We start from the raw sequence: 16,457 nt of genomic DNA, 5'->3' as shown, positions 1-16,457 counted from the left end.
TCCAAATTGTACTGGGCTCGGCTCTGCTCATTTATTATTTAGCTCGGCTCGTGAGCTCGACAAGCACGATAAGTGAAGCTCGGCTAGAGCTCGAGCTCGTGAGCTTCTCCCAACGCTCGAGCTCGGGTCGGGTGCTCGGCTCGGACGAGCTCGAGCTCGAGCTCGAGCTCGATTTGAGACAAATCAAGAATAAACCAATACTACATTAAACAAAGCGGAAAATTCATATTCAATATTTATAAAACGGTTTTTTCACCAAATACCCTGACAAATCACGAAATTCACCATATACCCTTAATGTTCTAGATATTCACCATATACCCCTTAGTTTTTAAAATTGTGCACCATATACCCTGTTTGTAATGGACGTTAAGTCGTCATTAGCTTTATTTACGATATTCCCACTATTTACCCCTAACCCTAAAGTCCTAACCCCCTAAATCCTAACCCTAACCCTAACCCTATTTCTAACCCTAATCCTAAACCGTAACCCCCCACTAGCCCCCAACCCCCACCCTTCCCCCCTCCCCCCTCCCCTTCCCTCCACTCCACTGCTGCAGCACCCCACCCCTCCCCATCCCGTCCCGTCGATTTCCCTAGACCCTTCCCCGTCGATTTCCGCAGCCACCCCTCCCCTTCGAATTCCCCTACCCCCGCCCCTCCCCTCCCCTCACCTCAACCCCCCTCCCCCGCGCATCCCCCCTCCTCGAATTTATGCAACACCTACTTGAAGTTAATGGACGAATTTCTACAGCCCCCCCTCTTCGAATTTCAGCAGTTGGGGAGAGAGATCTGAAACCGGGACGAGAATCGCGAGGACGAGAGAGAGAGAGAGATAGAGATGCGGATCATGGGAGGGGGTACTTCGAAGGGGGAGAGGTGGGGGTTACTTTATCTCGCCGGAGCTCCTCTCTTCCGTTCATGGTGCTAGCAGGGAGGAGGATATAGCTGGCAAAATAGACTCGTACCCGTTGACCCGAGACCCATTTTCCTCCCGAAAATAATGATCAGAAATAACACGCCCCGACCCGAACTCGACCTAGAAGTAAAATAGCCCCGAATCCAAATCTACCCGATCCGGAATTGACCTGATAATGATGACACGAATTCGAATTGGACCCGAAAAGTTGTCATATTAGTTACTTTTTAAAAAAATTTGAGGAAAAAATTATCAGCAAATACTATTATATGATTTAGCCAATGTCCATTAATTATCTAAACTACTCTCATTAGTTTGTATTAATTTTTTAAGAGATTGTAAACCCGATTGAACCCGACCCGTTTTAACCTGACCCGATCTAACATGTCCCGATACGACCCAAAATCTCATGGACTCGAGATGGAACTATGCCCGATCGAACCCAACCCGACCCGAACGTAACCCGAACAGAAAGTTTACTGAATATGTTCTGGCATGTACCCGACTCGTATGACTTGTTTGCCCCCTCTGGAGGGTGTGGGGGAATGCGGGGGAGGAGGAGATAGGCTAGCAGGGGGAGTGGGAGGGGGCTGCGGCGGGGGAGGGGTGGGGGTTGGTGGAGGGGAGGGGGAGGTTTAGGGTTTAGATTAGATTTTAGGAATTAGAGTTTAGTGGGGTTTACATTTAAGGGTTAAGGATTCATAGTGGAAATATCGTAAATAAAGCTAATGACAAGTTAAGTCCGTTAGAAAAAGGATAGGTGGTGCACAATTTTGAAAACTAAGGGGTGTATGGTGAATATCTAAAACATAGAGCGTATATGGTGAATTTCATGATATGTCTGAGGTATTTGGTAAAAACAACGTTTAAAAAATTGTCGACAGATTTTGTAGAATTATAGACTAAATTCAATCACATATTTTATTTTACTTTTACACGTTAACCAAATGAATTACTTACAAATATACATAAAAAATTGACAAACTAGATCTAAAAGGATACAAAAAGAAAAGCTTTAAATTATTTGATGTAAAGTTGTATAAAAGGATATGTATACTAATTATTTTTAAAGTGTTTATCATATAAATAACTTTTTAAAGGCTTTAAGCTATATTTTTATACAAAATAATAATCGAGCCTGTTCACGAGTTTTTTGAGTCGAGCTTGACCTAGTTCGGTTTGGCTCGTTCGTTAAAGTCTCGAGTCGAGCCCGAATCTGAGCAGAGCTTAAACGAGCCGAGCTCGAACTATTTGCGAACAGGCCAAGCTAATTATCACCCCTACTTTTAGATATAACACATGACAAAAGACAGATTATGCATTTAGTAATTGAAAAAATAACCTATCACACCTCTAAATGGAATACATACAACCATACTCGAGAAATCATAGTAAATCCAATTTGTGATGACAAAGAAGATGATAAATATCAACGTAATATCCACGTTATCTATTAATAATATATATAAAGAGGAGTATAATTGCATAAGACAAAGATACAATATATTGTCGAATGTACTAAGTATGTTGTCTTGTCTCTAAATTTATTTTTTCCACAAAGATCAATGTGAGGTTGTGGATTAGTTGGTAGTGCATTGGTTTTCAAATAAGAAGTTGTAGGTTCAAGTCTTAATGTAAACATTATTATTTCTTAATTTGTGTCATTTGAAATATTATTTTGTCTTTAAGTATATTATTTTTTCCACGAAGACCAATATCACATAATAGCTTAGTTCGTTGGTAATACGTGAGCATGGTATATCCTAGACTATTTCTTTTTCTCATTGCTCATTTGAAATCATCCAAATGAACAAAATACACTTAAAAGGAGAGTTTTAAATGAGCAAATAAGCTCAATATAGTCTTAGTATGGTAAACTCGGGTATATGATGAATTAATGAACTCAGTGTAATGCATTTGAGATAGTATGTGGATGTACTACATAATATACTACTTTTGCATCCTTATATATATTATTTTTAAATGGGTCTAAGGCAGATTTTCAGTGGATCTAAGGCAGGTTTTAGTGGGTGATAGGGTGGGAAGATTGGGATTAGATGGGTATGGACACCCAGGTGGTTGTGGGGTGCTGATGGTTTTACATTAACCACTATCGGGTCGGGGATAAAGACGGATTTTGGACTCGTTGGGGGAAATGGGGATCAAAATAAGTGAGGATGATATAGGAATGGAAACATCTGCCCCGACACATCCTATGGACATCTCTAGCACAATTTTAGCTAAATAAATGTGGGCTCCATATGTTATTTGTCAAATTGTTGCTTCAATCCCTTAATTTTATTTTCTTGAACTCTTTTATACTCTAAAATATAGGAACTTGAAAGCAATGACTAATGAAGCTTCAATCGATTACATTTCCGCAAATATACAATGTAATTAAAAGAAATTGTTATGAATGAGATCTGCTATTATTCCATAGCGGGTAAAATAATATATGATAGAAAATAATGTGGAATCAAAGATGGTAAATTAATGTTGTTGTAAATAATATTGGCCAAAATGAAAAAAAGGCAATCAATGCACAGCTGAAATCACTTGAAAATTATGAGGAATTTGGACAAGAAGTTCATAAATCATACATATGCCACAGTTCAAAGAGTGTATAGGTCAAATATAATTAGGTATCTGTAAGAAAGCGTAATAAGAAACATGATACTGCTAAATATTTCCTCTATTTTATATTAATTGCATATGTAAAGTTTGATCACAATCCAACTTCCAATGCTCAACTTTAATCAATAATATCTTTAATTATTTATAAGTAAAAATAATAAAAACAATTGATATCTCAAAATTATATAGATTAACCTATTCTTGTAACCTTAAGTCCTAACAAACTACAAGTACGACTAAGATATGTTGTACCAACATACTTATATAGTTATATAGATCACTAGGTGCAAATCACTAGATGTAGATACTTAAATGGAAGTCCCTGATGGGCTAAATTATCACAAATCCACATATATGTTATTCATAAATTAAAATTGTTATTATATGGGTGATAATAATGTAAAAGAATGTAGTACTTAATATATATCTTATATATATTTTTTGAAGGAAGTAATTGTATTTATTAATACCATCTCGATTAGTTTCTGTCATAATTTGGAATGCCATGAGAATTTGGAATGTCATAATTTATGTTGATAATTTGTAATGCCATGAGAATCCTAGAGCAGTTGAAATAACTATAAATTACTTAATGAAACTATTTGAGATGAAATATCTTTGGAAGACAAACTTCTGTCTTTTTTTTTTTTTACAACTGAAAACCATACAAAATAGTAAACAAACCAAAGGAGAAATAAAACGAAATTGTCTAACCAACGCCCCTACGGTTCTTCCGACACCATTGGGCCAGTTGATGTGCCATCGAAACCTGTAGCCTGTAAACCTTTTGCAATTGACAGGATGTGAAGGTTTTACCCAATATTCGAATTCGTAGAATTGTCCATTTTAGCGAAATGTCTTGATGATTCTCAGCTTGAAGAAGTTGAACGAGAACAGATGGATCTGTTAAGATTTTAATGTTGAGTTGTCTTGTAGACTTCGCCCAGAGCAATGAGTTGAGACATGTCGTAGCTTCAGTAGCTAGCGCTGAGAGAGCAAAAAAAAACCTGCCTTGTTGCGCTTGTATGAAATCAGGGTCAAAGGTAGTAGCCCAGGCGACTCCTCCTGCATTGGTTCGTCTATCCCAAGACCCATCAATTTGAACAGTTGATGGTCGTGCTGCAGAGAGTCGCTGCCCCAATTGAACATAGCAAAATCCCGGCGGAGTATTAGGGTCGCGGGGATTTCGAGTAGGATCGTGAGTCTGAGCTAAGAAAATGTCATGTTGCTTATCACTCTCTTGTAGTTGGATGACAAGCGACTGAATCGTTGGCCGATGGGTCTGAAATACCTGGTCATTTCTGGACTTCCAGATTGACCACAAAGCTCCCACAAACTTCGGAAGCCGAGAAGGATGAATATCCTCTTTAGAGAAAAAAATTAACCAATGACTTAGCCAATCACAAAACGACAAGTTAGACCCACTAGGCGATTGAACCCCCAAACTCACACGATCCCAAATCTCAATAGCCAATGGGCACCATCTGAACAGATGCTGAGTATCCTCTATATCAGCCAAGCAAATTGGACATTCGCTTGAGGTTCCAATCTGACGATTGTATAAGTTGTGGGTTGTGGCAATACCATTGTGCCACAATTTCCAGAGGAAAAGTTTCCATTTTAGCATGATGCGCAATCCCCAAAGAATACGAAAATTTTTTGTATCCATGGCAGATGTCATGCTCCTGATATCATTTTACTGTTGGAGTAAGATTGCATACCCCGATTTTGTGGTGTAGTTACTTGATTTGGTAAAAGGCCAGAACTCCTCGTCCTTTTGATTCAGATCCCCAGGTAATTCAATAGCTTGTATTTGACGTGCACTGTGCGGTTCAAATAAGTTATTGATCTTTCGAATGTTCCATCCCTGGTTATTGCCAAGCATCAGATCACCCACCTTTAAGTTGCGGGCATCAGATAACGGTGTAGAATCGCGAAAAATTGGTCGAGAGCCGTGCATCCACAGGTGAGTAGTAACCCCTATCCTGCTTCCATCTCCCACCTTCCAGTTTGTATACTTATTAATTAAATCCTCTACCAGTATAATACCTTTTCGTCCCCAGGAACTTCCTATGTGTATGTCGACGAGCCAAGGAGGTTACAGAAAGTCCAGATTGTTGGTAGACTTTTGAGAGGAGCAAGAGTGGATTTCTTTTTATGCGCCATGCTTTCTTCATCAATAGAGCCTTGTTAAAAAACCCTATATTACGAATGTCGAGTCCCCCTTGACCTGATATCACGTTTTTTCCATTGAATTCCTCTTCCTTGAGTATCTTTCCAAAAAAAACATTGCTAGCATGTTGTCAATTTTGTTAGCTATGGTGGTGGGGATTCGGAAAATTCCCAATAGGTTCATGATTGCACCGATGAGGATGGAGTTAATAATAATCACCTTTGCATATTGTGATGGATGAAGGTGGTTCTAACTAGAAACACGCTTCTAAATCTTATGCAATAGAGGAGTAAAGTGTTGAACCTTGGTTGTTTGAAAATCAATGGGGATGCCGAGGTAAGTACCAAGTGATGTTTGTGAATCCATGCGCAGGATGGATTTATAATCCCTTTGGCTTTCTGAGACTTTTGTAGATTTAGGAGTTGTCCCGATATAGCACAGAATCGGTTGATCACTGTAATTACTTCCCGACAAGAATCCTGTGATGCTCTGAAGAAAAACATAGAATTGTCCGCAAAAAAGAGATGTGATATCGTTGGACCCTGATTGCGAACACGAATTCCATGAAACAAACGTATCTCCGTTGCCAAGCTTGTCATACGAGAAAGGATGTCCATGCAAAACAAGAATAGATATGGCGAAAGAGGATCACCTTGATGTAATCCACAAGTAGGAATGAACGGTTGTGTTGCATGGCCATTAATTAAAACCCGATATGACACTGTTGAGATACATTCTTGTATCATTTTTATCCAGTGCTCTGGAAATCCATAAGCTCGAAGCACTCGTAGCATGAAAACCCAACTTACTCTGTCACAGGCCTTACTCATGTCTAGTTTGAGAGCTGCTAAGTGTTTCGGGCCCCTGCGTTGCTTATTTATAATATGTGTAAGTTCATGTGCAAAAAGTATGTTGTCATCCATATGTCGCCCCGGGACAAAAGCATTCTGGTAGTCGTCAATTAATAATGATAACAAGGACTTCATGCGATTAACCATACATTTTGCAATGCATTTGTAAAGAACATTACATAAGCTAATTGGACGTAAGTGATTTACCTCCACCGGCGGGCTGACCTTCGAAACAAGAATAATCAGCGTTTGGTTCCATTCTTTCAATAAATGGCCCGTAGCAAAAAATCTCTTCGCGGCTGCCGTTATGCATTCCCCCACAGTGGACCAATAACATTTGAAAAATTCCACATTATAACCATCTAAACCCGGCGATTTCCCATCTGGCAAAGAAAATATGGCATTTTCCACTTCCTCCGAAGTTAGTGGCTGTAATAAGGAGAGAGAACTTGTCGAGAAATAACCGGAAGATTAAGCTCACGTAATACGAGGTCAATTCCGTCGTGAGCAAACGTTAGAGAGTCTTCCGGCCCACCATTTGACGTTAAGAGAGTTTGAAAATGTTGCTGAATTAGATGTTCCAACTCCGTATGTTGAGTCGCCCAGTTACCATCTTCAGTTTGCAACATGTGAATATAATTTGTTTGCTTTTTCTGACGAAGTCGTCGGAACAGAAGCTTCGTAGGCAAGTCACCTTCTTGAATATATTTCTCTTTCATTCGTTGACGCCAATAAGTACAAGTTAGCGAAATGTCCGCTAGTATAGGACGTTGACGTTGTAAAAACACGCAGCCTTGCTCACAATTCTGCACTTGGTTGCCAAAATGTTATAGTTGTTCAACAATAGCATTCCAATTTATTCCCCAGAATAGCTTCTTATCTAAGCACATATTTTTAAGCCGACATCGAAGTATATGAAGCCGACGAGCCAAACTTCTGTCTTTGACTGCAAATAAAACACTCGAAAGACGAAATTTCGTTTTCATAAGTCAAACTATACAGAAAGAACTTTCAATTGTACATGGATAAGGCTCCCCAAATGATATTTCGATTATTAGATATTAAAAACAATACATTCCAACTTCTGTCCTAAAGTACCATACTTAAGTACAATTGGTGCCTTGATGTAATTAGCTCACAACACATAGACTGACATAGGATCTGTGAAATACTTTTTTGTTACAACTCAGAGTTGCTCATCCCATAGTTCTTCAAGAGACTTGTAGCCAGCTGATGCCTCGTGCACCATTTCCTTGCCTGTAACAAATTTTTCCTGGAAGAAAAAGGTATTAAGTATGCATGAACCGAGCACAATACCAATTTAGGAACAAGCACATGCATTCACCCTTTATTTTTCTTTTTTGTGATCAATAATTAACTGAACATTCATCGAATTCAAATGACTAAAAAGCAGAATCATTCCTAGTATGGAAATATTGCATCCAAATTTTGCAATATAAAACAAAGGAAAATGCAACAGCACAGAGGAGAAAAGATAAATGACAACCGAAACTTGCCTGTTTGATCTCGGAAAATTTACAGAGCAAATTTTCAGGTATGGACCAATTTATAATATCCAAATTCTCTTTCAATCTTGCTTCACTTGAGGTTTTTGGCAATACACTGTGCCCCATCTGAAGCCCCCAACGAAGTGCTACTTGTGCAGGAGACTTCCCTAGTTCCTTTGCGACCACATTGAGAATAGGATTGACAAGAAGTCCTTTCTTGTTTGCTTCAGAAAATTGAGAACCCAATGGTGAATATCCCTGAGAAACACAATTTTTGCTTGACATTCTAATTGATGTGATAGCAGAAGTACAAAAGTGATATATGTATAATAAAGGCATTACAAAAAGCCTTCAAATTGGAATCTCACAGATAGATGTATGTTCTTTGATCTACAATAATCATGTAGTTTTGCTTGTTGCCACATAGGATGTAATTCAACTTGATTTACAGCAGGAGGAACACGAGCAACTTCAAGAAGATCGTCAAGTTTCTTCACAGAGAAATTGCTAACTCCAATGGCTCGGACCTTACCTGAATCATAAAGTGCCTCCATTGCTTTCCATGTACTAGGTATGTCTGCTGGAATGTATATCTCAAGACTGTCACCACGTAATCCTTTTTTTTCCTTTACTGGCCAGTGGATCTTTTTGACAACAAAAGCATCAGAGAAAAAAGAATTAACATGATATATACAGGTTGAATTTATATGATTAGGAAAAAGAACTCTATAAAGTTTTTTCCCGATAGATCAGGTTACATACAAGATATAGGTCCAAGTAGTCTAGTTGAAGGTCACTCAAAGTTCTATCCAGTGCCTTCGGCACATCTTCTGGCTCGTGATCAAAGTTCCTGCATATTGAGGTTAACAAAAGAGACAAGTCAATAGAGTTAAGTTTCACATAATTACATATAACAAAGACTATTAGCTGCAAGACATCTAGCTTGATGGTCATCCTTCATAATAACTAAGATCTACCTACACAACTTCATAACATACATAAAACTAATACTAACCAGAGTTTGGAGGTGATAAATAAGTCCTCTCGCTTCACTATGCCATCTTCAAACAGCTCCTTTAGAACACCTCCAATCTAATAATCAAGGAAAGCACAATGAGGTCGACAAATATCTCTAATAATCATCCCCTTTTTTATTGAAAGGAAATTCCTATATCCCTCTTTTGAAACATTCACGACTCAATGCAACTTGGTGTCATGGTAATATACTTTCAAGATTGGGGAAATTCCGACTGAAACTAGATCTTCAACTATATAAGTATATTGAATTTTTTTAAAGAAAAGAAACAAAAGATATTATAAAGAGCCAAAGAGGTGAAAGGATCGAGAAGTTTTTCAATACCTGCTTCTCATTTCCATAGATATGAGCACAATCAATGTGTCGGTAACCCAGCTGCAAGAAAAGATAAAAGTGAGCTCCCAGCATAAGAGCTAGCATTTTCTTATACACTTGGTCAGTGTAAGATGTTGATAGGTACACATTGTCAGATTTGGAATATCTGTATGCATTGTTTACTCTATAGAGCTAATTAGCAGAATAGGCTCCCCTGATATGTGACAATGCTTATATTTGCGATTGCCTATTTGGCAATTGTTTCTTCTTTAAGTTTGACATTTTAAGCCCTCTCTAGATGTATTACTATATGCAACATATTATTTCCAGTCAAGAGACTCTTCAATGAAGAAAATAGATCTCGGACAAATGGGATAGTAGTACAAGAAAGCAATAGACCAGAAGTTCAACAGAGAATTAGGACGAGTGCAACAACGAGAACAAGACAATCAGCAAAGGGAAGAAGTTTATTGATAAGCATCAAAAATTCTTAGTTGATTTGTGCATAAAGAAATTTTCGGAGAGGAAAAGCTGAAGCAAGAAGATATACCCAAAAGAAAACAAACAACCACTAGCAAAATCACCTTCGCATGGAATGTAACTAGCAAATTATTAGACCATCAACGAGAAATACAAAACATACAAGCCAAACACACTCTCTACAGCTATCTTGACAGCATGGAGGGAATTTATAATAAGTTATAACGTTTCTCTATCAGAAGTTCAATATAGCACAGGAAGTACAGAAAAGAATGCTCCAAATAGATCTTCAATCAATTGTGGAGTTCCTAGATAAACCTTCTTCACTTCTCTGATGAAGATACATGACCGAAAGAAACTGAAAGAAAAGGCTCATAGGCAATCAAGCACACAAACACGATGTGGCACACTGATACAACAACACTCTCAAGTTTCAGAGCAACCAATGCAGTTTTGATCCTTTAAGCTTCTTAATCGCCAATAACGACATACCTAGTTAGTAACTCAAAATCTGAAAGGGAGTAATAGCTAGCTCTTTTCTCCATAAACAATACAAATAATCTTCATTATTCCATATATATTCGATATCGTGAAGAGAGAAAATAGAATGACTAACACAAGAAGTCAAATCAGATATACTATATCTGCAAGATAATACTTTCTTCGTGCTCTGTTCGAGAACGGTTATACAAGCACAGAATGTGCTTCTAAGTATCTTTTACTTCGGAAAGACTTCCTCAATAGGCTCTATAGGCACTGCTTAGACTGATATTCATGATCGAGAACCAAGATAAGATGATTTAGGATAGTTTTATCAATCGAAAAATAATAATGTGCATAAAATGTACATTGGAAATACATCAAGCTAGGGGAATGAGTACAGTCCCCCAAATCTGGAGAGAATAATATCTACACTCCTTGAGTCCTTGGGCATGAAAATTACATTGCAGATGCTTCATGAATGTTAGGATTTTACCCCTTTCCCAGTATCTTTTTACCCTTATTTAATTTACCTCAGTCTTCTTCTATACTGCATTCTTGCTTTATAATTTTGAAAATTGACAGGAATCTCAGTTCCTGGGCTAATCAATCTTTATAACAAAGTGATTAGGCTGCTTAAAGAAAAGTTAGAACACCGTAAGAATGGGATGGAATCCACACTCAGGGTTTACAAATAAGCATAACATGATATAAGAAACTAATACCACTACAGCCTCGATGCCATTTCTAGAAATCTAAAATTAACTTTATAAGCAAGTAAGAATAAGCAGGTTGATGTAAACAACATAGGAAAGGTAAAAAAAATTCAGACGACGCCACTTTAGCACTAAAGTTCAGTCAATTTGTGATTCTAGATAGACTATTTTGCCAATTTAAGAGAACTCATCGGGTTTCAAAGTTGGCTATTTTCTGAATAATTTCCTCTTTTTCTCCCAAAATGGTGTTAAAATGTACATTCCCATGTCGTATAATTGAGGATCCCTCACTGAGCACATCCTTCATAATAACTTGATGTACATTAATTGCTTTAATTGCCTAGATGTCGGCACATTAAAGATGAAAAATCTTTGGAAGACAAACTCATGAATTTCTTTAATGTGCAATTATGCCTTATTGGCCATTAATTGCTTAATTGAACTTATCTGAAGTCTAGACATATGAACGAACTTGATACCCATCATAATTTATTAGCCCTTATCTGAATATATTATAAACTAATTTTAATTTTACAAGATGGAAAGAATAGGCTTAGGTTTTAAGTTGTCCAATTCTCCATGTACATTACCCAACCCACATCCTTTGATCCATATAAGCCACGTGAATTAAGTTCATGAAAAAGAGAGATCCCTACACTTAATGAGCACCTGAAACGTGCAACACAATTTCACTTGATAAGCCAACTATTCTCTACAAAGAGACGAGATGCCAAGGATAATATTCATTGTATTGGAAAACTTCCCTCTGTCTTCTCCATTAACAATACTTCCTCCGTTTTTTTTACTTGCATCATTTGTGTTTGCACAAGGACCAAGGAGAAGAGAGAGATAGAGAGATAAAAAAGAAACGCATGTGTTAGGAGAGAGAGGGAGAGAATATATTGCCAAAAATAGTATTGATGTAAGTAATAGGGAATTGCCAAAAGTGGGAAATGACACAAGTAAAAAAACGGAGGAAGTATAACACAGCAGCTTTAACAACAAGCTCGTAATCTACCTGAACGTATTAGATTACCCAGCGTAAACTCGGCTCCCTTAACTTTACGTTTTACCCTAATAAGAGGTGAAAGGAAACTTTCAAAGTATTTACACTTTCATATTCGTAGTTTCATGATTTCATCCCAATAGTGAAAGCCAACTAAATTGGACATTGCTCCTGAAACCTAAGATTTAGACTTGTGCTTGGAAATTTGAAGCTTAATAGATAGAATTAACTGTGAAAACAAGATGAACTAGGTGAAAAACTGTAAACAACGTATAATCCATGAGGATTGCCGCCAATGATATCTCGAAAATCAATAAGCTTCTTAGAGAATGTGTATATTAGCAAGGCCAGCAGTATTAGCACTTTCTGAGCCTCAGCAATCAAATTTAATCATAGTACATCTGATGAGAACGATGACTAGCAGGCTCTGCTGTCTTCACTATTGTTGGAACTCACTCCACGGCCCTATTGACATCAGTGTCAGGCTCTCCAAAGTCTAATAGAAAGCTACTGCCTACAGGTGCATGTTAGTTAGAGTAATCTGCTGAGTCATCCTATGTAATAGATTGTAATTGTTAGCATTAGATTCTTTTTATTGATTCTATATAAAGGACCATTAGGCAGCTTAGCTCATTAGTTAGTAATTCTGTTCCATCCCTTTTCTCACCAATAACTTTCTCTCTATTTTCTGACTACCAGATGATAGCTAGAATTACTATGTCTAGACTTTTGTTGCTGGTGAATTACTGAAATCCCCAACTTTACAAAATCTGGTTCATCCTCATGATTACTTCTAACATACGTTTCATATTACTCGCTACACTTCTCAATTCACGGACTCCTAGGCAATTTTTGGAGAAGAGAGAGGTAGAGAGTGAAAAGAAAAGGGACCCATGTGAGAGGAGAGAGATAGAGAGAGTTTATTTCCCAAAAAGGAAGTGTAGCAAGTAATGTGAAACTTCCCACAATAGAAAGTGTAGCGAGCATTATGAAACGGAGGAAATGATACCTATCGTCAAACCTTGAAATTCCTTTTTGGCTCTTTTCTCAACTGTTATGGGCTAAGGGAAATGACAGAAATCTAACACTTAGACATATAACAAAGTTTTTGTATGTAACAATGAGTGTATGTATGTAGAAAAATAGTGTTTGTGATGTTTTTCTCTTATTTTGCTACATCGCAAACACGAACCTGATTTTCTAGACCCAAACACATTTCATTCCTCTATTGGCTTAGGGCCCTTTGTCCTAAACTCCTTGTCTCTAAAAACATATACTCCCAAAAAGAACATACCATTTATATAAAAGAACACGAACTTTTCTCAATAACTTTTCTACTTTAGAAAAAAAAGAGCACGCGACTTAAAATTAAATAATGTGTAAATTTATATTTATGAAAGAACAAAGGTTATAATGAAAAGAGCATATAGTAAATGAACATCTGCACTTAAGTCTTAAGGTAAAAGAACATATACCTTTTAAATTTAAATTAAAAAAAAGGAATCTTTAGTTGTAAAATTTAAGGAAACAAATAACAATAATTTTTTAAAATTATACTCTAAAAATGATAAAACAACGTAATTTAGAAAAGGGTGCATGTACTTATTTAACCCTCGTATAATTATCTTGTATATTTCCTCCATCTTCTTTTAGTTGATCCATTTGACTTTTGACACATTTATAATAAATGTATAAGTTGTGTGTTTGCAACGAAAAACTGTTGAATTATGGCCTCTTCTCTCCTCCTTTATTAATAACAAGGCTATAATTGATTTACTAGATAAAGGTTGCATGTTATTGAGATTCTATATCGCTCATTGATAGGATGTGTAAGAGAGACAATCTCTCATTAACTTAGTAAATAGGCTAGTATAAATATGTAGCAAACTAGAGAAGTTTATCATCATAATTTTATTCTTCAATATTATTCTCCTATCTCCATATATTTACGTAGATATATCTACCTTCTTTGCACAATATATGCACTAAGCCTACTATAAGGCTAGCAGAAACGGAAAAAAAAAAACGAAGTACTATTTTGGTTAGTCTATAAATAATGTTTTGTTGCCTTTAATGGAAAATTCACATCACTCAAACCACTCAAACCAGTTAATGCGAGTCCCCCAAGTCCCAACTATTCACCATTTCACCTCTCCAATTTCATGCGATATGGGGTCTCCACTGACTCTCTCTAACTAATCAATTTTTTTATGCTTACTTGTTAAAGAGGACAATTAACTGAGGACAAAGAAGGTATGTGGTTGCAAAATTAATTGTCAAATAACCAATCCTGCATAAGAACATCTAAGTTTTTACCCAATTCAGCCTGTCAAAAAAAAAAAATTTAACCCAATTCTGAAACTTGATAATTCTGACATCATAGAAGTGAAAACAGTTGGATTACTGAGAGCTAAAGGTTTATTTTAAAGTTACAGGATTAGAGAACATTAAACAACATACAGTAACAGTGTGCAGTCAAAATTAGATATAAAAGAATACAAAAGATTAAGTGAGGCTAACAGAGACAAAACCTTGATGGCAGGAGCAAGAATTTGTGGCGGAGTTGCGTATGTCCCCAGTCCAATAGAAGGGATTTTTGCTCCAATGTTTAACTCAAAGTATTCCATTTTTTCTCTAATTCTTCAATGTTTTTAGGATATTGATTGACAAAATTATTAGTCCTTATATATCAAAAAAGCAGGGGGGGTAAAAGGAGCGAGAGTGAGGGGTAAGAGTGATAGAGATCACATTCCTCGGGTAGACGAATTTTGCGAAACAAGTGGCATTCTTGTAATTTACGAAAATTTGCTTTGATCACAAATATTTACTACAATATAATAAATAAAATTATAAAAATTATATCCTTGAATTCGTCTTGAAAAATACTATAGTAACATTATTATTTTAAAAAAGATTCTATCAATATAATTTTAGAGTAATTGACTGTCAAATGCCGACCTTGAATGTCTTGTATTTTGAAATGGAGGGAGTAATATGGAACTATTTTTACATGCACGCGATACGTGTAAAACAAATAGATACTCATTATAATATGTACGAAAAATTGTTCACAAAGTTCACCGTACTCTTTGGAAAAAAAATCAATAAACTGGAGAAGTTGTAATTGTCTTTTGTTAGTTGAGGGTAAAACTGTTAGTAGGGATTTTTTTTCTTTAAAAAACCAATAAATGGTAGTAATTGTAATTGCTTTTTTAAATAAGGGTGTAATTGTAAAAAAATGGTGGACTTCATATAATAGAGATAGACCACTGAATTCATTATAAACCCCAATAATTCGAATATTATGTGCATGGACAGCATGGTACAACATCTAAAGTTTTTTTTTCTCATTTAGGGTGTGTTGTTTTCACCTGATTAATCTTAAACTGAAAAAAACTTATTTAAAGTAAATCCGCAAGAGGAATTCCATGAAGTTCTCTCGAGTCTCAAAGGACAGCAGGAAAATAGCTTTGATTCCAACTTCTCTTGCCGATATCGACGTGCCTTCTTTTTGTTGGCTTTCTTTCCATTTTTAGTAGAAAGCTCCCCTATTGAATTAAACTGAACTTTATCTCTATTATATAAGGGAAAGGGGGAGCTATGATGTCCCCCAATAAATTTACTTAATTATCCGTCAATTTTCCCCTCCCCTCCCCCGTTGACGCAGCAACGACACATCAGGGAGGAGAGAGACACAACAGCGACACAGGAGAGAGTGGGAAAGTTTCGAGGGAGGAGAGAGACGCAACAATGGCGAGGAAGCAAAGAAGCGACAAGGAAGCTCCAGCGAGCTAAGGACGCCGGTGAAAGCATCGGAGGTAAGAGTGTAACACCCCCAAATTACTCGCTTTTAAATAAATAATTTAGTAAATAATATTTGAGTAATTAGGAGTATTACTGCCACGTGACTAACACGCTTTCGGCAACCAACTATTAACCAACAATATAATTTATAGCGGAAGACTTTAACAAAAAATAATAATACTTCTTTATTAATAAAAGTAAATAATATTGTCTCAATACTCAATATAAATAAAATACCCTAATCTAGGTGAAGATCCCCTTCTTAGTATGCTCCCATGCACATCCAAAAATTCAACATTAAAACTGCTTACCAAAAAGGTAAACAGGGCAAAGCCAATAGGAAATAAGAAAAAGGAAATATGCGTCAGTATAAAACTGAGTATGAAATATACTAGTAACACATTTGTTAGTTCGCAATATTTTTCATTTCGAAAACTCCATCACCAATATTCAAGAATAACTCTTTAAGAATAAACTACTTTCAAACACTTAATAATAATTCAAGAATAACCTTTTAAGGACAAACTCTTTCCAA

The 16,457-nt window shown here is 36.6% G+C and overlaps 2 protein-coding genes across 2 annotated transcripts; both read right to left on the bottom strand.

The window, feature by feature from the left end:
- Positions 1-4,262: 4,262 nt before the first annotated feature.
- LOC104893339 (uncharacterized) lies at positions 4,263-5,234 on the bottom strand. Its single transcript, XM_010679435.1, has one exon. It carries the CDS (start codon positions 5,232-5,234, stop codon positions 4,263-4,265), a length of 972 nt encoding a protein of 323 aa, XP_010677737.1.
- Positions 5,235-7,544: 2,310 nt separating this feature from the next.
- On the bottom strand, positions 7,545-14,811 carry LOC104893169 (NADPH-dependent aldo-keto reductase, chloroplastic). Its single transcript, XM_010679254.4, has 7 exons — positions 14,650-14,811; positions 9,446-9,496; positions 9,101-9,177; positions 8,848-8,935; positions 8,454-8,729; positions 8,095-8,343; positions 7,545-7,850 (listed from the first exon to the last, which is right to left on the bottom strand). Exons 1-7 carry the CDS (start codon positions 14,743-14,745, stop codon positions 7,764-7,766), a joined length of 924 nt encoding a protein of 307 aa, XP_010677556.1. The 5' UTR covers positions 14,746-14,811; the 3' UTR covers positions 7,545-7,763.
- Positions 14,812-16,457: the final 1,646 nt, after the last annotated feature.

Source organism: Beta vulgaris, chromosome 5 (genome assembly GCF_026745355.1).
Source record: "Beta vulgaris subsp. vulgaris cultivar EL10 chromosome 5, EL10.2, whole genome shotgun sequence".
Lineage (NCBI taxonomy): Eukaryota > Viridiplantae > Streptophyta > Magnoliopsida > Caryophyllales > Amaranthaceae > Beta > Beta vulgaris.
This window is presented reverse-complemented; position numbering and strand designations above follow the sequence as displayed.

Coding starts and splice junctions, on each gene's coding strand:
- LOC104893169 (XM_010679254.4), bottom strand. CDS start 14,745: ATGGAATACTTTGAGTTAAACATTGGAGCAAAAATCCCTTCTATTGGA. Junction 8,936..9,100: donor TTTATCACCTCCAAACTCTG/GTTAGTATTAGT, acceptor CTCAATATGCAG/GAACTTTGATCACGAGCCAG. Junction 7,851..8,094: donor AATTTTCCGAGATCAAACAG/GCAAGTTTCGGT, acceptor TTTTTCTTCCAG/GAAAAATTTGTTACAGGCAA.
- LOC104893339 (XM_010679435.1), bottom strand. CDS start 5,234: ATGACATCTGCCATGGATACAAAAAATTTTCGTATTCTTTGGGGATTG.